Source organism: Drosophila subobscura, chromosome A, assembly GCF_008121235.1.
Source record: "Drosophila subobscura isolate 14011-0131.10 chromosome A, UCBerk_Dsub_1.0, whole genome shotgun sequence".
NCBI lineage: Eukaryota > Metazoa > Arthropoda > Insecta > Diptera > Drosophilidae > Drosophila > Drosophila subobscura.
This window is the reverse complement of record NC_048530.1, coordinates 22,656,411-22,681,502: the sequence shown is the minus strand read 5'-3', so window position 1 is coordinate 22,681,502 and position 25,092 is coordinate 22,656,411. Positions and strand designations below refer to the sequence as shown.

At 41.3% G+C, this 25,092-nt stretch overlaps 2 protein-coding genes across 4 annotated transcripts in view; one reads left to right on the top strand and one right to left on the bottom strand.

The window, feature by feature from the left end:
* Positions 1 to 17,326, bottom strand: part of LOC117903650 (teneurin-a) — a 114,139-nt gene extending 96,813 nt beyond the window's left edge. Inside the window, exons 1-2 of one of the 3 annotated variants that reach the window (XM_034815952.1) lie at positions 17,322 to 17,326; positions 11,907 to 12,098 (exon numbers count right to left, since the gene is read on the bottom strand). In XM_034815952.1, the coding sequence (XP_034671843.1) occupies positions 11,907 to 12,052 (146 nt within the window). In that variant the 5' untranslated portion in view covers positions 12,053 to 12,098; positions 17,322 to 17,326. Of the gene's footprint in view, positions 1 to 11,906; positions 12,594 to 17,321 lie in introns of those variants that run through there. The other 2 variants (XM_034815951.1, XM_034815953.1) reach the window with 2 other exon arrangements.
* On the top strand, positions 8,309 to 9,217 carry LOC117903651. The gene has a single exon (XM_034815954.1). It carries the CDS (start codon positions 8,499 to 8,501, stop codon positions 9,135 to 9,137), a length of 639 nt encoding a protein of 212 aa, XP_034671845.1. The 5' UTR covers positions 8,309 to 8,498; the 3' UTR covers positions 9,138 to 9,217.
* Positions 17,327 to 25,092: the final 7,766 nt, after the last annotated feature.

Below are 25,092 nucleotides of genomic sequence, written 5' to 3'. Positions count from 1 at the left end.
GTGATTTTAGTTTTCTTTTATCTTAAAAATTGTAGATTTGAGGGGTTTTCGCCCTTTTGCGGGGGCGGAAGGGGCGGGGCTCATTTTTAAGATACACTTGTAACAGTGTGTTTCTACAGAAGTCTGGATGCAAAATTTGGTAGCTCTAGCTCTCATGGTCTCTGAGATCCAGGCGCTCAACAAGACGGACGGACAGACGGACGGACGGACAGACAGACATGGCTCTATCGACTCGTCTATTGATGCTGATCAAGAATATATACACTTTATGGGATCGGAAACGGGGATTATATTAATTTCCGTTCTTCTCTCCGTGGCAATTAATAGAAAATTAATAGAGAAGAAAGGGCACAAGATTTAAGTGTTCGCTCAATTAGCAGTGCCGAACTTTTTCACATCCTTATAAAGAGTTATCCTCCTACGTCGTGGTCTGTCTCTTTCTTTAGACTCTTTCGTTAGCGGATTTTCCGGGAAGGCATATAAATTAATAACAAGAAGTTGTTTTTTTCATTGGTAATGCGGATGCATGGAAGAACGATTGGAAAGATTATTTGATTGGTGCCTTCGCCTCCCCAGAACATAAGTTCTTTGTGCCTCATCCACGTGTATACATATGTTCATACATATATATGTATCTAGTCGCCATTCTCTCTTTCTTTTTGTGGATTGACAACACCCAATGCGTTTTATTGACATCGGTTTCGTCGGGTCTGCACATTATGCAATATTAATAGGCGGTCCCGTCGGCTAAACGGCACCCCTAACAATGCTGTCAATAAGTACTAGTGAAAGGGCTCTGCGTAGTAAGTGTGAATGAAACGACAATGGAGCATGCTGATTAACTTATGTTGCCATGTGGTTTAATATTGGCCGTTGCAAGAAAGTGGCTACTGTATTTCGTTTTGACCGTATAAGCTCAAAGATGCCCACATCCTGGTATCCCAGTTATGGTCCAATCCCAGAGATATATAAAAAAATTCACAATGTGGTGCTGTCCGATCGGATATTGAAGTTATAGGCAACTACATACATCGCTAAGTGGTTTTAGTTTTAAATGATAAATTGGGTAAGCAAAAGCTTTCCGAAATATGGCTGCCGCGTTTTCTCACAGTCGAAAAAGAGCGAAATACTGTGACAACTTCAAAATGGTATTATGTAAATAAATAGGAAAATGGTTTTATAAATGCATGTGACTACCTTCAGAATCTGGCAAAAATTATGCCAACTTTTTGAATAGATCTAACGAGAATTTGAAAATGAAACGAATACATTTGGACAAGGGCAAACGTTTTTTCAGCGAGACAATTCAACGGTGAAGCGGTGCATTACGATGCGAACTGCTCCCTCAACTAGGCTATTATCTGGATTCCCTAGTCACTATTTCGTGTTTCTAAACCTCAATAAATATTCCTGCGGAAAAAATTTCAGTCCAACGATGAAGTCATTTCTTAAAAAATTCTTATTTTGGGGACCACGGCAAATTAGTTTTTTTTTTAAAGAAAACTAATTTGGAGAAATACTTAAAAAAGTATAAAGAGCTAAAAAAATGTGTTAACGTTAAAAAAAATACCTGATTTTAATAATTCTTCAAAAAAAAGTTCTGCCATACAAGCAAACAAACCATTATCAAACCATTTCTAAGCCCCATATCTTTCAGAAAAAGTTGGTCTGGATCGAAACGGCAAAATCGTGTCGAGTAGTGTTATTCTTCTCCGTTACCCTCGGCAAAAATTGTGCTGAAAATGGTGATCTTAAAACGTGTGAGACGTTTCTTACGCGTCACAACTTTTATACCCGGTACTCAGTCAGTTTATCTGTACCTTATTGTTTTTTTGTTCGAATTTTACATTTTAAATTTGTTTCTACATTTGACATCTTCATCTACCTCACTTCTCACGCCAACATGCTCTGTTAGCGCGCTGTCCTCCCCTATAGCCAAACACTACACGAAATAGAGAAATCGATGACGATGAAGGAATTTTCTTTCGAAGAAAGAGTGGAACATCTATTGTGGAACATCACCATGATGGACAGCCTGGTGTCTTTTTAATCACTTTAATGTAAGAGGTCTGAAACTTTTGAGCCTACAATTCTCCACCGAATAAAAAGTTGTCACACAGGTGGCTCCTTGATTGATTGTTGAAAGCTGTTGGCGTCGCAAAGTTCTCTCAACCTTCATTATGGGCATTAACCAAATGATGATGATGACCATTAGGCATGAGACATGATGCACGATGATATTGCCCTGTGGTCCGGTGGTGTGTGAGCCTATCACGTACATTCGCCATCAATAACGCGACGATTTAACTTGTCTCGTTCGCCCGTGGCACGTACTTCACTCATCGCTGGTGGTAGGGGATGGGATGGGAAGTCGATGCCAATGCCTGCCCCATTCTGAGAGGGGTTGCACGTATGCGCATCCTCTTCCTTATATGTACGTGGCTTAGTCTCAAGCTCCGCCCCGAAGTACAGGTTTCGCCTGATGTTTATTCCTATTTTGTTTATCGACATAAATATTGACAAATTTGATCCACAATTGACCTGGCACGTAACCCAACCCCGACAAGAGAGAGACAGAGAGACCTGTTTTTTGTCCACAAATCCACTTAAAAGGCGGGTATCCAGCACCACGAAAAAAAAATCCTGCGAAACTTCATATAAAAAAAAAATGAACCGGAAACTTTTCGTTTGTCTTTTCGTTTGTGTAGTATCCATCAACGTTAACAAAATCCACAGATTCTTATCGATATATCGATACGAAGAGCGTGTGTGGACTGAGAAACAGCTGGTGCACAGGCCCACAGGCTGGTGTTCGGAATGGGCTTGTTACTCTCAGTAACAGTTGTTGTCTCTGTCTCAGTGTGGCTCTTTATATCCGCGTTATATGTATATCATTTGGATTTCTCGTATCTTCCTCTTACTTGTAAGTAAGCTCCAAAGCCAACGAATGCATTTCTCGGCGACAGAGAACACAGACAGCAACAAAATCCAGAGCACAAACCAAAATCTGGTTGGATCGGAGCAGGAGGGAGAGAAGGGAAGGAGGAGAGAAAGGACAGTACAAAGTCGCGGCTCTTGGGCGTCTAGCTTTGTGGTCATTCCGTCTCCCTGTTCATTCCTGAGTCCAAACCGAAGCAAAGATAGTCGTAACGAGAAGGGACGTGTGAGACGCTTCTTACGTGTCACAACTTTTATACCCGGCACTCAGTACTACATCTGCACTTTAGAGGTTATTTGTCAAATTGTAAATTTTTTCTTCATCTGTCATCTACATCAACAACACTGCTCAAGCCAACACGCTCCTTTAGCTCGCCACCCTCCCCTATAGACACACACTGCAGAGTCGCGGCAGAGGCAGCGGCAGAGTCAGAGGCAGAGACGTGTCAGGGGCGGAGGCCATAAACAGCGCGAAGCAGAGTGTGAATGCTGCGGGACGGGGTGGGTTTGGCCACTGCAAATTAATTTCTTCATTATGGCTTTAATAATGATTAGTTTTCTGCTATCTTAAAAATTGTAGATTTGGGAGGTTTTCGCCCTTTTGCGGAGGCGGAAGGGGGCGTGGCTCATTTTTGAAATACACTTGTAACAGTGTGAGCATACAGAAGTCTGGATGCAAAATATGGTGGCTCTAGGTCTTATAGTTTTTGAGTACTAGGCGCTCATCAGGACGGACAGACGGACAGACAGACATAGACTCGGCTATTGATGCTGATCAAGAATATATATACTTTATGGGGTCGGAAACGTTTCCTTCTGTGCGTTACATACAACCGTTATTCGCACAAATACAATATACCCTATTTACTCATCGAGTACCGGGTATAAAAATACCCAAGAGATGTCGATGTCGAAAGCATGTTCAAAATTTCAGGCACAAGTCGCCGCAACGCCTTTTTGTATTTTTTACCCACTCGCACTTTGTCTTCGCACTCGGGGGCAGCAAACAATAAAAATCCAGCTCCAGCTGAATTAAAAGATACATGCCCCGCAAAAGTACTGCAAAAGCAAAGACAGGCGTACGTCAGTGGCATAAAACGTTCGGTTTGTCCGGCTTTTAAATGGTCAAAATGGTGACATTTCCTTAAAAAAAATAGTAGTCTCTTCATCGCAACGTTCTTGCTCTCAGGGAAGACGGAACGAGACCTTTTTCGCATTTTGATGGGTGCGGTATTTCGGGTTTTGTAATTATCTACAGTCGGTGGCACACGAAGAAGGGACGGCACATTTGTATTGCATCTGAACATGCAGATGCACTGGGAAATGAGTAGTTTCCACACAGAAACTCAGAGCATCGCTAACTGAGAAGCCGCAAGGCTGCTTCATGCCGCAAGTCGTTTTCTTTAAGTAAAACTTTACGTTTCAGCTTTAGCCAGATTAACGTTTTCCTGCTTGCGTTTGCAGAATCTATTCGGAAGTTTTTGTGCAGCATCACAGACATACTAGTGAGAGGTAAGGAGTGTTAGGGGAAAGTCGTCCAAAAAGAAAGAAATAAAACAGGCAATATAAAAAGGGAGGGGCGGGGCTCAGTAGCAACTAAAACATGTGGAAACATGTAAGAAGCGCAAAGTGGATGGCTCACAGTTGCAGTTGAGACTCTTTGCGAGACTCTGGAATGGGGTCGTGATGGGATTGTGATTGCGACTGGTACTGATATTTTGAAAGTGTGAGGCTTCAGTTAGGTGAGGCGCGGTGACCACAAAATATTTTATATTTCACTTTCCGGATCTTCCTATGTCTGTGACTCCTTGACACTGTTTTTGGTTTTTGGCAGTGAGCTTTTCTTTTGTCTTGGCAAAATTTTGATGAAAAAGTGGGCAAGGTCGAAGATGGAGATGAAGGGTGCCTGATTAGCCCCAGTGTGCTGTTTTAAGATCCTTTTCCAATTCTTGTTCCAGGTCCTCTTCACGTTTGTGTTCCTGTTTTTAACCCGGTACTCGAAGAGTAAATAGGGTATATTGTATTTGTGCGAATAACGTTGTCTGTAACGCACAAAAGGAAACGTTTCCGACACCATAAAGTATTTATATTCTCGATCAGCTGTCCGTCCTGATGAGCGCCTAGTACTCTAAAACTATAAGAGCTAGAGCCACCATATTTTGCATCCAGACTTCTGTATGATCACACTGTTACAAGTTTATTTCAAAAATTAGCCCCGCCCCCTTCCGCCCCCGCAAAAGGGCGAAAACCCCCCAAAGCTACAATTTTGAAGATAAAAGAAAACTAACGCCATTCCGTAGGGAATGACCATATCTATCTATTATAGCCACAATGAAGAAATTGATTTTTTTCACATTCTCTCATTCACACTCTTCTTCTGCAGTAGGCGGCCTCTGCCTCTGCCGCGTCTCTTCCTCTGCCATGAACCTTCAGTGTGGGGCTCTCGGGAGGGAGCCTATTTCTAGCTTTTTCCTTCCATTTCCATTTTCCCAGGCTATATTTTTAAAAATTCTCTCCCTTTATTTCACTTTCTGCCTCACACCTCAGTTTCAGCACTCTGGCTTTGGCTTCGTTCTAAAGCTCATGCTCCTTTGAGCCTTACTTGACCCTAACCGCTTCTTAATGCCATTTGCTACCCTGATTTCTGCGTCTCTTGACCCTTGCCACTTCTTCTTCTGTTTTTATACCCGGTACTCGAAGAGTAAATAGAGTATATTGTATTTGTGCACGAAGTGGATGTGTGTAACACACTGAAGGAGAAGTTTCCGACCCCATAAAGTATATATATTCTTGGTGGCTCTAGCTCTTATAGTCTCTGAGAACTAGCCGACAAACAAGACGGACAGACGGACGGACGGACAGACAAACATGGCTCAATCGACTCGGCTATTGATGCTGATCAAGAATATACATACTTTATGGGGTCGGAAACGTTTCCTTCTGTGCGTTACATACAACCGTTATCCGCACAAATACAATATACCCTATTTACTCTTCGAGTACCGGGTATAAAAACTATGTTAAAATTTACGGACTGAGTACCGGGTATAAAAATTGTGACGCGTAAGAAGCGTCTTACACGTCCTTAACGTCGTTTTTTTTTTCATTTATGTCCGTCGTACTTTGGGTTCTTATATGCGCTATTTCGCGTAGCAGAACAATAGCCGCCCGGCTTCCACCGCTCACTCTTTGAGGATCCGGGACAGTGTTCTGGGTTCTGTGTTCTCGGTCCTAAATCCTGGCTCCTACATCCAGTACTTCATCCTCTTATGCTTTTGTTACAGCTCCGCCAATAGTAAGGGAAATAAGGGACCAGGGACACTGTCACTATCTCTTGCCACACTCCTTCCTCAATCCTTAATCCTGCAATCATCCCTCATTCGTCATCCCTTCAGTTCCTTGTGCACCCTTGCGGGCTGAACGTTTTGTCTTGCCAAAAGAAATATATTTTTAATATACTTGGCCATTCACAGCACACAAAACATGAAGGAGGGGCCGGGCCAATGGACGGGACCAGGCCCAGTACCCAGGACAGTGCCCTAATTGAAAAGAGTTCTAGTCCTGGCAGGAGACGAAGAATAGAAAAGAGACTGTAAAGTGTCTGTGGAGTGTGAAACTAGGCGATTTTTCCAGTTCATTGACTTGCCACAACAATGGTTTAAAATCTGTCAAAATATAAATTAGGCCCAGTCGTAGAGGAGAAACGGTGGAAGAAGAAAGAGCATGAAACCGTCGAAAGTTGTTTACTCCTATACTCATAGTTTAACCAATTTGATACATGCAAAGGCATTGATGGATGTTTAATGGCCCTAAAGAAGGAAACCACGAACATGGAGAGAAAATGGAAGGCAGACACTAAAAGAAATTGTATTCCAAAATAATGTATGGTATAAGTATTTAAGATTACTTTTCATTATCAGAATCAATCATTTTGGAACAAGAAGATACATTAATAACACTACTCGACACAGTTTTGCCGCTTCGATCCAGACTAACTTTTTCTGAAAAATATGGGGCTTAGAAATGGTTTGATGATACACTTTTTTTCCATGGCACAACCTTTTTTTAAAACATTTTTTTAATTTGGTAATGTTTTTAACCCTTTTTTTAGAGGGAGTAATCCTTTTTTCGACATAACTCAAGGATCTTACATCTGGTTGTAATTAACGTTGCTATTCTATAAAGCTGATGAATGCCTTTATAAAGTGTTCCAAACACTTTGTGGTTTTAGCTTACCGTTTGAAATATATCAAGCTTTTAAATGCAAAAATGTTGATTGTCCTGATGAGCGCCTAGTACTCAGAGACTATAAGAGCTAGAGCCACCAAATTTTGCATCCAGACTTCTGTATGCTCACACTGTTACAAGTGTATTTCAAAAATGAGCTACGCCCCCTTCCGCCCCCGCAAAAGGGCGAAAACCTCCCAAATCTGCAATTTTTAAGATAACTAAAAACGCCATTCCGTAGGGAATGACCATATCTATCAGATCACCAAATTGGGATCCGATTGGAGCATTGACAGATTTTTGCCCTTTGCGGGGGCGGGCGAAATTTTGAAATACTCTATAAACAGTGTGAGCATACAGAAGTCTTGGTTGCCCTATCTTTATAGGCTTTAAGTACTAGGCGCTCATAAGGACGGACAGACGAACGGACAGACAGACATGACTAGATCGACTCGGCTATTGATCCTGATCAAGTATATACATATATGTATATAAGATCAATATATACGACTTTGTGGGGTCGGAAACTCTTCCTTCTGTGTGTTACATTTTTCCCCCACAAATAAAAAATACCATATTTACTCTTAAAGTGCCGGGTATAGTTCAATCCTGTGTCCACTATTACAGATATTTTGGATTTTTTCATTTTTTTATGATTGGTTGAACAAGTTTAGCTCAGGCGTCTCTCCATAGATTTTGATTAGCAATAATGCTCAAATAATGCACCTATACATACAAAAATAGTGGACACATGATTTAATTTTTTTGTACTTTTCGTGAATTGTTAGTCAAAATTTCTTAGAAAATACCTCACAAAAATCAACATTTTGCATTTTAAAGCTAAATATTTTTTTAATAGAATGGCCAAGCTTATTACAACCAGATGTAAGATACTAAAGTTATGTGAAAAAATTAAGCGGTACCTCAAAAAATTGCGTTAGAAAAAAAAAACAAAATATTAAAAATTCTTTAAGAAAAAGTTCTGCCATAGAAAAAAACCATAATTCTTAAAAAAAAATAAAGTCCTCATTCTATCAGAAAAAGTTCATTTGGTTCGAAGCGGAAAAAAAAGTTTGATTTTGTCGAGTAGTGTAATGTCAGGATTATGTAGGCTTTGACCCTATGTTCTGTCAGAATAAAGCTGTTAGGATATGTATGTTCCGCAAAGTCTCAGTCGGCACACACCACAGCTACAAATCTCATCAAAATTTCAGTTAAAACGGTGGGTTGGTCCCAAAAAAAAACATCTAGAATCAAGCAATTTCCAACAAGGGCCGTAAAATACGTAAAGTATACATATGTATATATAAGTCCGTGTCGTATAATCCTTAACGATGTTTGGAAAGAGGAGGCGGGATCATGAGCGCGACCAGGAGCGGAACAACAATATGTACCACCGACTATGCCAGACGCTGGCCGCAGAACATCAGAAACTTAGGGACTTAGAGTTGCGTCGGGAGAAGCTGATGGAGGAGCTGCGCATCCTACGCGCCCGCTTCATGCAGGAGAACGCCCTTCTCCGGCGCACCGTGCAGGGTAGTCCGAACTTGCAGACTGTGCTTCACCCCCCGGTGGGACCATATACCTCCGCCGCCGCCTGCACTGGGGCCAGTGCGCGACCGTTACCACACGCCGCCCTGCCAGGGCATGGAGCGCGTAGCGGCATCTTGGCCCCTGACCGCATCCCCGTTCGTTCAATGTCCTTCGCCAACCTGAGCTCCACCATCAGCCGCCCGATCTCCATGGTCCCCAAACAGGTAGCTCCTAGGCAGAGTCCGAAGAAAGCGGAGCAGAAGGTGGAACAGAGGCAGGATACCCCCGGCCGCAAGAGCGTGCGATTCCCAAAGCGGGGGCCAGCCCCGTGTCCGAATCAAAAACCCGGAAGCAACGCAACGAGTGTATTGCCACACGCGGGGACAAAGATCCCAAAAACTATCAAAAAGCGAATAACAGGCAATGTCTCCAGAAGATAGCCAGAAGATAGGGACACAGCTGGAAAATGACCACGATGGGCTGCTGGAGCTTGATCAGCAGCCACACAGTTACTAAGATCTTGATAGCATACCAGTGTCGTCCTCTGGGGAGTTGTTTCCAGAGCCGCACCTAACCGCCTGTCTGCCGCGCAGCTGGAGTCCGGGATGCTGCACGGTTTCATCAGTTGTCCGGAGTGGCATGTGCTCAAAGTGGTCGGTGCTCCCCTGGTACACGTTTTCTCCAGCGGATCGCAGAGTGCAATAATCGTGCATCCACTTCCAAGCTAGTGCCCCAAAAATGGCAGCAGCGACATTCCCAGTCGGACCACAAGAATTTATAATAGGCACGTATTGCTCTGCACAACACCTGAGGTTCCTTAGCAACATTTTTTCGGCCCAAACATATAAACAAAGAGAAAACCAAACTCAAACTATTTCTAATCACGAAAGAGAATTGATTGATATCAATGAAAATAATTTGTATCTATAAGGTGGTTATGGTTATTGTTTTTCACCCATACATTTTACAACATTCGAGGGTCTTTCCATTCAGTGGATACTCACTCTCCATCTGGTGATACGAATTTAGATGCCTTTAGTGTTTCACTTCTTTTTAATGCATTTTTTGACCTCTGCTCCCTCTGCTCTGGCGTCACAGCAGGACAAAATAGCCCATCATTTCAAGCAAGATGCTAGGGACTCATAAAATCTACTGCTGCCTTCTGCTGCAGAAAGATACTTCAGAGAGATAGATATTGATGGGGGACTCGCGAAATTCTTCTCATGGCAGAGAACTCGTTTTGTCCACTTTCTTTCCACTAGGTCAAGAGGTTGTCCACATATTTGCTGCAAGTTCAATGCATCTTTCGTTCGGGGCTGTAATGCGTTTAAGCGGAGCGAAATCCAAACCAAAATCAAGCCCCACGCCATAAGCCCTTTTTATCAACACCCAACTGAACAAGTTTTTGATCTGCCGAAACCTACTCGACAAAATCGAACTTTTCTTTTCTAATAGACTAAGGACTTTAAATTTTTTAAAATAATTTTAATTTTTTTTCGATGTCAGTGCTTTTTTTAAGAAGATTTAAAGTCTGTTATTTTTTGTAGTTTTTTTTAGAGGTAGCGCTTCTTTTTTTCACATTACTTATATATCTTACATCTGTTTGAAGTGAACTTAGCCCGGCGCCCACCGACCTACAGTCAGAGTGAAGCTACTCTCTGAAGCTACTTGAATTATTAAATTCACTTCTGCCGCTGCATGTTTGTGCAGAGAAAAGTTTAGGTCGAGCATTTGGTGACCTCATCAAATATTGGTTGAAGGATTCCCCTAAGATATACATATATGTATATGTATACATACATACAAGCGTATGTGGTAGAGCCAAATGCCTCCCTAACTTACCTAAAAATTTGAGTAGAAAAGGGAAAAATATTATTGCAACTTGTAGGGGAATGTTTTGTGTGGGAGGGCTACCGTAGAAGGTGACACAAAGTCTCATTTGAAAGTACATAAACAACCATTTAAGTGGATTCAAGTAGTCGTTTTTTTCCCCTTCTCTCTCTCAATTTAGCATTTAAGTGTTTTGCCAGTTTGTCTCAGTGTCTGTTATGTGCGATTTGCATCCCATACAAATTAATTGGAATTTTCATTTAATATAAAATGATAACAACTCTCGGAACGGAACACACGAATCTCTAACCCAGTTCTCTCTCTTCTTTTCTCCGCAGCGCTCAATATTCGCATCAGCAACCAAAAACTATGAAAATCAACGGTGATGATACTCCATCTATGTGCCACACACATGGTTGCTCTGGCATAGTGGCATGATGATGTTGGGGATACAAGGATTCAGTGTATCAAGTGCAGCATCATTATAGATGTATACCTCACACGCCCACACCACATACCGCAGTTCTGGCTTGGATCGTTGTGCATAAAACTCACTCTAGTAAAATATGGAATGGTTTTCGATATGAAATGCATGAAACTGACAGGCGAATATATTGCTGGCTCATTTTCTACCATCCTCCAGGAACCGTACAAGCCTTAATACCCTCCGCAAGAGCCACACACTGCATGAAAAAATGCATAGAAAAAATGACAACAAGCAAGCTGTGGCCAAGCTGCTGGAGGGGGTTGGGGAAGCCACTGCAAATGAATTTCTTTATTCTGGCTATAATAATGATCTGAGCCAATCATAATTCGGAGATCTAATAGATATAACCATTCTTTACGGAATCGCTTTTTTAGTTTTCTCTTATTTTCAAAATTTTGGATATGAGGGATGTTCGCCATTTGTGGGGGCAGGGTGAAATTTTGAAACACTTGATTCAGTGTTATATGACATTAGTCTGTACACAAAATGTTGTGACTCTAACTCTAATACTTAGTCTCTGAGAAACAGGCGTCAAACAATACGAACAGAAACACAGTCATGGTTACATCGACTCGGCTATTGATGCTGATCAAGGAGATACATATGTATATACACTTTATAGGGTCGGCAACGTTTCCTTCTGTGCCTTACATTAATCCACTTTCGCCCACAAATACAATATACACTATTTACTCTTCAAGTACCGGGTATAAAAATCTTAACCAAAAGGGAAAGTTCTCAAGTAATTCTCTCTTATAGATAGTCAAAAATATTGTAACGGGACGGGGATTCGAATCTGAAATTGAATGCTACAATATAATCCATGGTCCCATGCATCCATCCATTGTCCGCTCGTATTAATGAATGAATGAATGGATGAATGTTTAATTACCTGCTGGAATGGTTCGGTTCATGGGCAAAGGGCTCCGCGTAGATGTTGCGAACGGGAGGCACGCGTCGTGGCAGTGGCGGCGGCACCGGATTATAGCCATCCATAATGGTATCACAATCGGAGTACTTAATCGATTTCATAGTCATTTTGGTATAGCGCTGCAACACGTTTCTCTCTTTCGGGTTTCGGTTCCTTCGGTCACTGTTGCACTGTATTTCAGGAGGGGGTTGCGGGGTATTATAGTAAATTGTTCGTGGTGCGTAATCCGCGGTTCGTGTAGCGAGTGTTCACTTCACTGACGATTTATGTTAAATATTTTATTTGTTTGTTGTTTGCTCTCGCTCTTCGCGTTCATTATGTTTCAATGTTGCAATTACTATTGCATGTATTATTATTACTTTTAATTACTATTATTGGCAACGTTTGCATTTCATTTGCATTTGAATTATGAATCATCCGAAAGGGCTTTCCCTCTCTCCGCTCCTTCAATAACACGCGCGTGTCGTTGACGAGGCATGCGGCATGGCCCGTGGGGCCTCGGTCGCATTGCAGCCTCGTAGCAGCCACCTGGAGCTAAAAGTATCTCTTCTCCTCCTCTTCTTAATGAACGATCCTCCTCTGGAGACGATTTGCCAATGCGTTCCTCCGAATTTCCTTTTTCCTTTTTTCCTTTTCCTTTCCTATTTGGATTCCTTTTTTGTGTATTGTAGATTTTTTATATAATTTTCATTGGGATCTAAATGGATTCAAATAAATACATGTTTTGCAAAAGATTAGCTTGAGGCTTTAGTCAAGCGGTTGCAATACCTTTTGTGACCTTTCGTTACGCTGTACATTGCCACATTTTACGTATATATTATTTTAAAATGTACATTTTATGTCCCTTTTATACTTTATTTACAGGACATGGGAACTAGTGAATGAGCGTTATAAAAGCTACTTTGTCACATTAAAGCATAGTAACATAATATAGGTTTGAATTTTAATCAATATCTTTAAAAAATTACATATTGTCACAAGTTTTCATCATTTCTTTTCTTGTTTTATAATCGCGGCTTCAGACGCTATTTTTCACCATAAGTTCTTGCCCCGTAAAATATTTGGCACTTCTCATATTCCCACTCCGATTGCCACAATGAGAAGGGAAACAAAAATCTTTCTTGGCTCTCGTTGAAGAATGTTCAAATGTCCAAACTGGTTTCGACCATCAACTGATGCTGAGAAGGAGAGGGGACCAAGTCGAAGTCGGAATCAGAGCCAGAGCAAGAGCCCGAATCAGGGCCAAAGCTAGGGTGGAAGCGAGAGCGAGAGCTGCAGCTATAACCAGGCAGAAAAGCCGCATGTGGCTGGACAAACAATCAGAATAAGTGTATCTTGTATCTCGATGCACACCCAACTAACATACATATCTACATATAAAATATTTGTTACAACAACAGCCACTGACAATGCCACAGGCACAGGCACTACCTCCGCCACAGTCCGGTTGGTCGCTCTCCTTGCTTTCATCCAATTGAACAGACGGACAACTGGCAGGCTGGCTGATGTATCGCTCTAATCACAAAATCCCACCCATGATGTGCGCCACAGTGCGACGTGGACGCAGCACGGACCAAATATTCAAAGTCATTGTGTAATATTGAAAAGCGTTGGATGGAGCGAAGGGGTATGAGCGCCAAATCCAAACAATTTCGAATGTAATCAGTTATTGTTAGAAAGGGGAGGAGGAAGCAAAGCAAAAAATATCGAGGTCTATCTCGTAAAATGGAAAATGAGGCATAGTAGCTCCCCTTGGTTTAATGTGGCATATCTGCATGATTTTTATCTCAAATTATCTCAAGAAAGCGGCTCAAACAGCTCAAGATTTAGTAGCCAGAGGCACGAGCATGGCCCTGTCACTGACTCCCTACTGTTGCCAACTATTTAAATAATCTCCCTCAATCCCTCTTATCCGCACTCTTTTCTCATGTAATGCTCTCAAAGTTGGGGTTTGGATCGCAGCGCATCAATCTCTAGTCTGGCTACCAGTTTCGCTGCACTCCACTTCACTCTATCCTCATCCACGGCCCACGCAAAAAATGCAGCGTGAAAATAAGACAGAAACAGGACCAGCTCTCTGTACAAACAACCCCACCCCCTACCCTACCCCCCCTTGCCCTCTTCAAAGCCTACAACTCCTAATTGTAATCTTCCACCAAGTCATTTTTCCCAGTCTCTCTTCTGCTCCATTCTTTAACTTCTGTTCCGGTCTCCCCCGCAATATCCGAACTCCTGCCTGTTCCAAAATGCTACCAAACGAGTTCGCAGCCAAATGCATCAAGTCTCCAATACATGGCTTAAATGAGGAATTGGTAGAAGACGGGTGGCTGAAACTGTAGACTAGACCAGGTCTGGCGACTATTTTACTTCTTTACCAGATACGTACTCATTCAATTGTGATGAATACATACATATAAACATACATACATATGTATGTACATACATATGTACAGCAATACTGTTATATACTGTTGCCAGTATATTTTTAAAAATGTCGCACCGCTCTCTTCCGCCACCACAAAGGGCGAAAATTGCTTACATCCACAATTTTGAAGATAAGATAAAACACATTGTGCGTAAAATTCCGGAAAAAAACATATGGTTACATTTGTAAAATGTATGCACATCATACTAAAGTCAAAAGTTTCGACACGTACGAAGCGTCTCACAACGTTCATCCTCGTTGGAACTGGATCTCTGGAATTTAACTCTTCTGGAGACTGGAACTTCGGCTGCAACTGATATTGAAAATCGGGAGTAAAGAATGGGATGCCAGGGGTAGTGGGACATTGCACTATGGGTAAAAAGCCCGAATTTTTGGCATTAATGTAATTTTTTTTTGGGTTAAATATTTGAATGCGACTTAAATCTTCTGATTCCTGAATATCAAGATAGAATAAAACTGGTTTTAGAAGATTTTTACGGAGTACCATACATTTTTTGGGCGCTTTCAAAGTCTGCTGTTTTTGAGATGCTAAATTTTGCAGATGCTTATGAGTTCGCTCATGTAGCTGCTGCTGGAGGTCTGGACCAACAACAGTCGTGAAGCAGACGCAATAAAATGTTGTAATTTAAAGAGTATTGACAAAATCTGACTAACTAACTGACTGACTTTAATTGTATTATTATTATTCCTATTCAATAATTAGCAGATAATTGTTAAATGAAATAAATAAATAAATAAATAAAAACTAAAGATGAAACTATTACAATTCAAACGAAAATTATCCAATTTATTGCTTAGTTAAACAAGTACTAAGCGAAATGCAATTGCAATTGTTGGAGCGATTTCAATCAAATTACTTTTAACCAAACAATCATTCAATCAGTCAATCAAATATTTTTTTTTAGTTCTAAAATGTTGTATGGGATCTTTTATCATAATAAATTTTGGAATACATTTTTTTATAATAAATACGACGTAAATGGGTTCCAGTTCGTATGGGGGCTGGAGGTAGGCGGGGTCCAAATGACTACATTTTGTTTCCGAAATTCTACTTTAGCCTAACGAACATTCATGCCAATCTCTACAAATTGCAACTCTAGCTCTATTTTTAGGATTTATGCCAAAAAAAACGGACTTTTTACCCATAGTGCATTGGGCAAAACTGGTTTCTCCAAAAGGAACAACAAAAAATAAACAGAAACGAGCAGCAGCTCAAACGAAGACTGGCTGCAGAGTGGAATTAAGCTGGAGCTTGGTGGCATGCAGCATTGTGCAGAAACTGGTTTCCCCGCCACTTTTCGATTTAGATTTCTCATCCGTAATCCCCTTGAAAATGTCAACGGCAAATTTAATTAAAATTTGATTTTATTTCCTTTCGAAAATGTAACATAAAGCAATTAAATGGCGTCTAACCCTAATTTAGAGGCAGATTTAGTCTTCATCTCCCCCTTCATGCCACCTTAAACATTTGTGTTTAATTTGTGTCAAAAATGTTGATTATTTATAAACAGTAGAGCATCGGAGTCCGAGGGACAAACGATTGCTGTGTGTGTATCAGCAGCGGGGAGAAACAACAGAGTGAGAAAAGTTTTCGGGCACAACATTTTCCACAAATGTCTGAAATAATCATGATGGCCAACAAGTCATTTCATTTGACAACATGAGGAGGTGCAACCCTCCTCCTGCTCCTCCTATACTCCTATGGGCAAGCGACACGCAGACAGAAAGACAGACAACAAGCAAAAGGGTTACCAAACAACATTTTTATGTGTTTCTGTTGAAGGAGTGGAGTGGAGTGGTGTGCAGTGGCGTGGTGTCGTTTCCCAAAAATATTTCCAGTTTTTACAAGTGAGAGAGAAAAAGAAAGAGATGGGGAGTCGTAGCTCCATATAAAATATGTTTTACCAATTAGCTTTTATTTGGTTTTCCAAATCCACGTTTGTTAAGAGAACTGTGAAGAGATGAGATGATTTCCGAGTCGAGGGACCAAATAATTGACACAGCAGATGCTAAGAATGCGGAGTGGCCGCGTTTAGGTGCCAAAAGAAAGTGGACCCGGGGCCAAAGCTACTTGACCAAAAGAGGCATCTACTAGATGCAGAGTGTCACAACTGCGGTGGTAAGATCATGATGCCAGAAACAGACAGCGGGATATTCTCTTCCTACGATCTTTTACAGCAGTGGCTAAGCCCACCCCGTCCAGAAGTTTTTTTTTTTACGCATTCTCTCATTCATACTCTGCTTTGTTTAGTGTGTGGCTCTAGCGGAGGGGAGCGAGCTAAAAAAACGTGTTGGCGTTAGAAGTGATGTTGATGTAGATGACAGATGAAGAAAAATTTGAAAAAAAACGCTAAGGTACAAATGTAGTACTGATTGCCGAGTATAAAAGTTGTGACGCCTAAGAAGCGTCTCACTCGTCCCTTCTCGTTTTTTATGAGTTTAATGACATTCTATTAATTTGTATGATGAATTTATTAAATATTTATAAATCACCCCAGACAAAGTGGTTCTAGTTTCTGAGATTGTGTACTGTACCTTCCTAGCTGAGAAATCATCAAGACGTATTCAAGCTCAAAGATGAAAAACAATCTGTCGATAGATGTGTGGTTCCTGAAGGTGGAATATCGCAATGATCCTCAATGGCACTGAAGGACATGATCACTCAGAAAGTTGACCTGGACTGCCGATCTCCTCCTCTCACATAAATTAATGCCCCTGACATAGTAAGTGTGAGTGCGCTGTATAATGTGTGCACTGCGCGTTCAAGGTCTGGTTTCCCTTTGATTCCGAGCGACCCGTACGGCACGCAAGCGCGCGTTGCTCCACGGTGCCCCCTTTTTCACAGTTTGTTTAAATATTTTGCGTGATTCGGGATTTATGGTGGTATTGCAACAACAATTGCAACGAAGAAGAGGGAATGCCTACTCAACTCGTTTCTCGGAACGACTGGTATTTATTTGTCTTGAAAGTTTTATTGCTTCTAAATTTATGACTTTTGTCGCTTGCTCTCTGGTTTCCCGCTCCACAAACGTGTAACTTAGTGCTCGGATCGTGGATCAGGGGCTGCGGTATTCATATGTCTGGCATCGCAGAAGGAAATCCCTCTGTTCACACCTATGTACATAACCACAAGTAAGATACAAACATGAAGATATTGCACTGAAAGAAATGGGGAATCGGGGAATATACTTTTGAAATCGGGAAAATTTCGTCTCTTAATTGGGCGAAGGAAGATAAGAATCACATATCATAATTTGCTGTCTTTTTCGTGTCATTTGAACCAATTGTGCTCATTCGATGACCTGCTGCCTTGTAATACTGCTGCTGGATGCTTATGAATATGATAATGATGATTACAACTTTTGCGCGGCTGCAGGGCAGCAGCACATGTAGCGCCCGCAAATGTGTTTCTCGTCAGAGGCAGCAAAATGTTTTAGAACTTTCTTGGCTCTGTCGCGAGACCATGTCGAGATAGGGCAGAGAAAGAAACCTTCCCTTGATAGCTTATCAGGGGTCGTGGCACTAGAATGGTACACGTTCCAGTTGCTTTTTACACCCGGTACTCGAAGAGTAAATAGAGTATATTGTATTTGTTCACAAAGTGAATGTATGTAACGCACAGAAGGAAACGTCTCCGACCCCATAAATTATATATATTCTTGACCAGCATCAATAGCCGAGTCGATTGAGCCATGTCTGTCTGTCCGTCTGTCCGTCCGTCTTGTTGAGCGCCTGGATCTCAGAGCGTCTCACACGTCCCTTCTCGTTTTTATCTTCGAGTTTTAAATTTGACATTTTTTCTACATATGTCATCTACATCAACATCACTTCTTACGCCAACACGCTCTTTTAGCTCGCCCCACTCGCCTAGGGTCGCACCTTACACGGAGCAGAGTGTGGATGAGAGAATGTGCAAACAACAAAAAAAGGTGCTGGACGGGGTGGGTTTAGCCACTTAAAATTAATTTCTTCATATGGGCTTTCTGGCTATAATAATGATCCAAACTGACTCCAATTCGGTGATCTGAAGGAAATGGGCATTCCCTACGGAATGGCGTTTTTTTCTATTATCTTCAAAATTGTGGCTGTGGGACATTTTCGCCCTTTGTGGGGGCGGAAAGGAGCGGGGCAATTTTTTTAAATACACTGGTTTCAGTGTGAGTATTCTACAGAAATCTGGTACAATACAATAAAATATACCCTATTTACTCTTCGAGTACCGGTTATAATTACGAACTACAATTAAAATTACAAGCTCAAATTAGAATTGTAAAGAAATTAGAACCAACCCTTTTAATGCGTTGGCGGCACTGAACCTGTGGTTATAATTTCTGGAAGTTTTTTTATTTCCTACGTAGCATTGCCATTTCGGTTGAAGTAAAACTAAAACTGGGAGGAGCCGAGTTATTAGTGGTTTTCATACGATTTATCCGCTTCTTCAAATTAATGTCAGTTGATGGCTGAAGGACAAATTACAAATTACAAAATTAAAGCTAATAAGTGAAAAACATTTACAATGTTTTTCAATGAATTTAATTAAATTCATTAAGTGGTAAGTTACATTAATGAAATATTTCGAAATCAAAATGTTTTTGCGTCAATATAAATATGTACGTAACTAGAATAAGAACAAGAAATTCAAAGAATAGCTAACATGTTGACAAACGAGAAAGGAGAGGGGGTGGAGACGAACTACTATGGAAAATATTTATATTTTTTAAAAGCATAAAATATATACGAGATACAATGTTTTGAGCCGCCATCGCGGACCGACCCTTCGCTCCCATCCAATTTCCTTCGCATTTTATCATCCCATTTCTACATTTTAATTGGCGCTTTTTGTATTACAAAAACATTAATAAAGGAGAAAAAGGCAGAAAGGGAGGTAAAGGGAGAGAGAAAGCGAGCGAATAAATAAAGAAAAAAGTAAAGTAACGTAAAGTCAAGTAAAGTGCTCCAACGACGACTGACGGGGCACACGACAGACGACTGACGACACGATGGGAATGAGAAACACATAAGCTTGCATAGACATCATAAAAAAGTTCATCTCTAGATACGAGAGAAGAAGATCCAATGATATATGTACATACATACATACGTACGTACATATACAAACACGCTCCCACACAAAAACACTAATACATACATATGTAAACGGTGCAGGGATATATGTACATATGTCAATATGTACATATGTACATATGGGTGCTCAACAAAAGAGCAATTTGTTATTTAATGAAACTGAAAATGAAATAAACTCAAAGGCAAAGGCGGCAGAAAAAATTAAAAATGTATCTGTAAGATGAAAGCATTATCACAGACAGAATGCTAATATCATATGAACACACACACATACCCAGGGTAAGGGGCATGGGAATAGGGAACTTCCATGGAAATCCAACAACAGAATCCGAGCCTAACCGAGAAGGGACGTGTGAGACGCTTCTTACGCGTCACAACTTTCATACCCGGTACTCAATCAGTATACGTCAGGGCTCGGCACCCATACCCTGACATGTTTGCAGTGAGCTTGTGTGTGTGGCTAAAAAACCGAAGATGCCTACGCCGAAACCGTTTTCTTGCTTTACACTGCACGAAACTATTTGTGGTTGAAGCTGAAATTATTTCGTGTTAAAAGTTTCAAAGAAAAAAAATGTAAAGCAAAATAATAAGTAATGTAACAAAATATTATAAAACGAGAAGGGACGTGTGAGACGCTTCTTACGCGTCACAACTTTTATACCCGGCACTCAGTACTACATCTGTACATTGCGGTTACTTGTCAAATTTTAAATTTTTTCTTCATCTGTCATCTACATCTACAACACTTCTCACACCAACACGCTCCTTTAGCTCGCCCCCCGCTCCATACACACTGCAGACTCACTGCAGAGGCAGAGCCAGCGGCAGAGGCAGAGCCAGAGGCAGAGGCAGAGCCAGCGGCAGACGGCCAGCCAGTGTGCGGCCACTGCGCGAAGCAGAGTGTGAATGAGAGAATGTGCAAAAAACAAATATAAGCTGCGGGACGGGGTGGGTTTAGCCACGGCTATGGCAGAAGCGGAGGAACGGCAGGGGCAGACGCCACACACTGCGCGAAGCAAATATAAGCTGCGGAACGGGGTGGGTTTGGCCACTGCTAATTAATTTCTTCATTGTGGCTATAATAAAGCTCCATTAATTTGGTGATCTGATAGATATGGTCATTCCCTACGGAGTGGCGTTTTTAGTTTTCTTTTATCTTCAAAATTGTAGCTTTGGGGGGTTTTCGCCCTTTTGTGGGGGCGGAAGGGGGCGGGGCTAATTTTTGAAATAAACTTGTAACAGTGTGATCATACAGAAGTCTGGATGCAAAATATGGTGGCTCTAGCTCTTATAGTTTTTGAGTACTAGGCGCTCATCAGGACGGACAGACAGACATGGCTTAATCCACTCGGCTATTGATGCTGATCAAGAATATATATACTTTATGGGGTCGGAGACGTTTCCTTCTGTGCGTTACATATGTACATCCACTTTTCCACACAAATACGATATACCCTATTTGCTCTTCGAGTACCGGGTATAAAAATACAAATTTTTTGATTTTTTGTTTGTCAATAATAAATTGTTTTGTAGTGTTGCTATTATTTTTTTTTCGCAACTCTTATGTATATATGTGGAGGTTCTTTTATAATGGGATATTTGTTTCCTTATCCACCAAACTATTGACAGATATGTATGTACTCCCGAAAATATTCCCACTAGAAGACCGTATCGAGGAATTTGGGCTAATTTATACGTTCTCTTGGGGCGTTCCATCGATTTGGGAGACTGAATGAGTGACACCTTGTTAAATGTAAGTATCTGCGCATCTACCTTCCTCGCCCAATTGCAGGGCCAAGCCCCAATTTTGATGATCATCGGAAACCCCTTTTCAGTTGGTCTGTTGTTTTCCCTCCCACACGCCACAAATCACAATTCAATGGAAAGGCAGTAACATTTATTTGTCGGTTCAGCAGGCACAGAAATTGGATGAATGCCCGAGACATGCGACCAAAGAAAACGTTCTGGTTCAGTGCATCATTGCTGTTGCATTATAACAAGCCACATGTGTCGAGACTCTGAAGTTTTCGGAGGTGAAAATGGAGCCAAGCAGAGGCAGGAGAAGAGGCAAATATGCTTGCCATACATATGGATCGTTAACATTGCTGTGACAAAAGCGTTTGGGTTCTCAGGGAATTTAGGCAAAAAAGTATATCTTGATATAAATATCAATCTAATTCATATCCATTCAAAAGTGAACGCCTGCGAAACGTTTTACACTCAATAAAGGCGTCAAGAGCGCCATAATAATTATCACAGACACCGCGCAGGAGAATGCCACACAAACAGAACAAAACACGAGAAGGGACGTGTGAGACGCTTCTTACGCGACACAACTTTTATACCCGGTACTCAGTAGTAAATATCGGTGGTTTTTTTTAAATTATAAATGTTACATTTACATTGTTCCTACATCTACATCACTTCACACGCTCTATTAGCTTGTTTTCTCCTCTAGAGCCGCACACTGCACGAAGCAGAGTGTGGAATGAGAGAATGTGCAAAAAATAAAAATATGGTGGACGTGGTGGGAGTAACCACTGCAAATTAATTTCTTCATTTTGGCTATAATAATCCAGAATCCAATCTGATCATCATAATTTTTGCACTTGCCAGCCGCGTAATTAGGCGGCCATTGCACTATGCCTCCTGTCTTCTTTAGATCCCTTCTTCCTCTAGGGTCAAATTTTTGTCAGGGCTGACAGATGAACTTGTATAAGACGCTGATTCCACTAGTCAACATTACATTTCCGCTTTGGCCCATATCGACACTCTCTGATAGATTCGAGGATTTATAATTGTTAATGAGTTATAGTTTTTTTTATGACTTCGTTTTTTTTGTAACTTGATATTTTTTCACATTATTTAATCATCTTATATCTGGCTGTTCTTAACTGTTTGCTGTTTTGAAAAGCTGATAAATGCAAATACAATTCGGCTCCAAACTACGATTATTTGTAGCATCAGCCTACCGTCTGGAAAATATAAAGCTTTCAAATTAATATTTGACAATCTTTAGCGGTTTTTTTTTTCGAAAGTTGGGCTGAATTTTTTGTTTCTATCAGAAACAGTCGGTTCGGTTCACAGCGGCAGTTTAATTTTGTTGACTAGTGATTCCATTCGCACTTCTGCTATTTTGAATGAATGAAGTGGCGGATACGAATACGAAGGGGAGTGCGTGCCTCTTGACAACTTTGCAACAATAATTGGCACAGGGCCAGGGATATTCCAACTCCATTGATGAAAAACAGGCAGCCCCAAAGGCAGCAAACAGATACAGTAAAAGATTCACCAGATACATGGATTCACGAAGATCTGGCAAATGCATCGCAATGCTTAACCCACAGCATCTCATACGTTTACGAGTTTTTCCTCGCTTTAAATATAGCCACTTGAATTTCCCCGTTTTCTTTTTAAAGATGTTTTCCCCTTCCCGCAGCACATGCCTCATTCTCCTTTCCCGCACTTTTGTAGGGGAAAAATGTTTTTAAAATATAAATAAAAGCATAATATATTTTGTCGACTTCCGCTCGTAATCACCAATTAGTAATGCCACACTGACAAAAACTCTCATACCAGAGGCCCAGAAGCCTGTGGTCGCTGGGCAGCCGATCCAAATTGGATTAGTGGCATGTGCCAATGGAAATGTGGCATGGGCATGGGGGTTGATATATTATATGTAATAAATTTCTAAAGTCAGTTCCTCAATGTTGGGTCACACTTTCATCGTTACTTAATAGGCGATTCCCATTAAGTTTACATTTAAATCAGGGCTCGGCACGGCCCTATCTCTTGTGCATAGGACAAGGCACTGCCTACGTACAAATGTATTACAGTGATTCGTACCAATAACAATACATTCAAATGTACCGTTTTGCGTGCGTCCTCGCACACAAACGCAAAAACGGCGAGGGGAATATATGCGTGCCGAGCCCTGATTTTAATACAGATACATAGAACTTCGATGTACATAGGTGCAGATAAACAGCTCAGAACATCGTTTGCTAGTTGTCGAATCTACCACATCGAAGTGTATCCAATCGAACGCAGCAATTGACGCTTTTGCAATACAAATATGTATCTTTTGTCTATGTATCTGCGAAATTATAAAAATTAAACAACTTTTTCCATTTGGCTCGCGTTTGCATTTCGCTTCATTTGGCGGCTGCCTCTTTCTGGTTTCTCACTTCAATTGCTCCGCCTCCAAGACACAGACCCACCTCCCATTTATGCCACACCTCATCTGCCGTAATAATACGAGTATAAGTACATATGTACATATACGTATGTACATATAAAAAGCCGCTGACCAATCAATCGGTTTGTATCTCCCTTTCGGGGCTTCTCCTCCCTTGCGGCAGGGCTTTCCACGGAAAAAGATCAAAGGAAAGCAAATCGATAACGCTTGGGAAATGAGCTCAAGTGTTTTGGTTCCTCTTTCGTCTTGTCGCTGCCGTTGTCACTGTCGTTGCCTTTGCTTTGATTTTTCGAGTGTTCGCCTATCCCCAATAACGAACCTCCAATCCTCAACCACAGGCCTCAATCCCCAGACCAATCCCAGGGAAAACCCAAAGCACAAACAAAAAACAAATTGGCTTTCTCATGACATTTCATTGGATTTCAATTCGTGTTCCAGTTTCCATTTTCAGTATTTTCGTCATGTTGCGGCGTAGGGCATAGAACAAAGACGATTTTCTCTCGTTAGTTCAGCGAACAAATTCCTTATACCTTATACACTCTCTCCTCTCTCGAACTTAAGTTAAATTTTCCCTGTTGAGGCTGCTGGTGAAAATTCTCTAGCCTGCGCGCAAAAAACAAGTCGTGGGGCGTTTGTTGCACCGCGATATACGAGTATCTCAGCGTACGAGTATGTTAATGAAAATCTTTTAAGTCACCTGATCTTAGATTCAAGAAACCGAGTTTGCGAAGCAAATGCTCTTTCCTTACCCGATGTCAACTAAAAACAAGGAGATGACAGATGAAGAAAAAATGTCAAATTTTACAAACAACCGCTAAGGTACAGATGTAGTACGGAGTACTGGGTATAAAAGTTGTGACGCGTAAGAAGCGTCTCACACGTCCCTTCTCGTTAGTTTTCTTTTATATTCAAAATTGTGGCTGTGGGAGATTTTCGCCCTTTGCGGGAGCGGACAAAAGTCTGGAGGCAAAATTCGGTGGCTCTAGCTCTTATAGTCTCTGAGAACTAGCCGACAAACTAGACGGACAGATGGACAGACTGACATGGCTGTATCGACTCGGCTATTGATGCTGATCAAGAATATACATACATATGTATATACTCAATGGGGTCGGAAATGTCTCCTTCTGTGTGTTACATACATCCACTTTTCTCCGCAAATATACCGTATTTACTCTTCGAGTACCGGGTATAACAAAGCGACCACGGAGTCAAAGCTACTCTATCCATAGATAGACCGACGCACTCAGACAGACGACAGATGACTGCGTCAGATTCTAAGACTCAGATATTTAATTAGCAGAGTACTAGGCGCTAGAGAGAGAGTAAGGCGGTGATAGCAAATTGACAATAGTCGCAAATCGAAGCTGTAGCTGTGTGTCTGTATCTGTAGCCGGAGCAGTACAGTGTCATCCGCA

What these genes read in the sequence shown, in the direction of transcription:
- LOC117903651 (XM_034815954.1), top strand. Translation starts at nt 8,499, where the DNA reads ATGTTTGGAAAGAGGAGGCGGGATCATGAGCGCGACCAGGAGCGGAAC.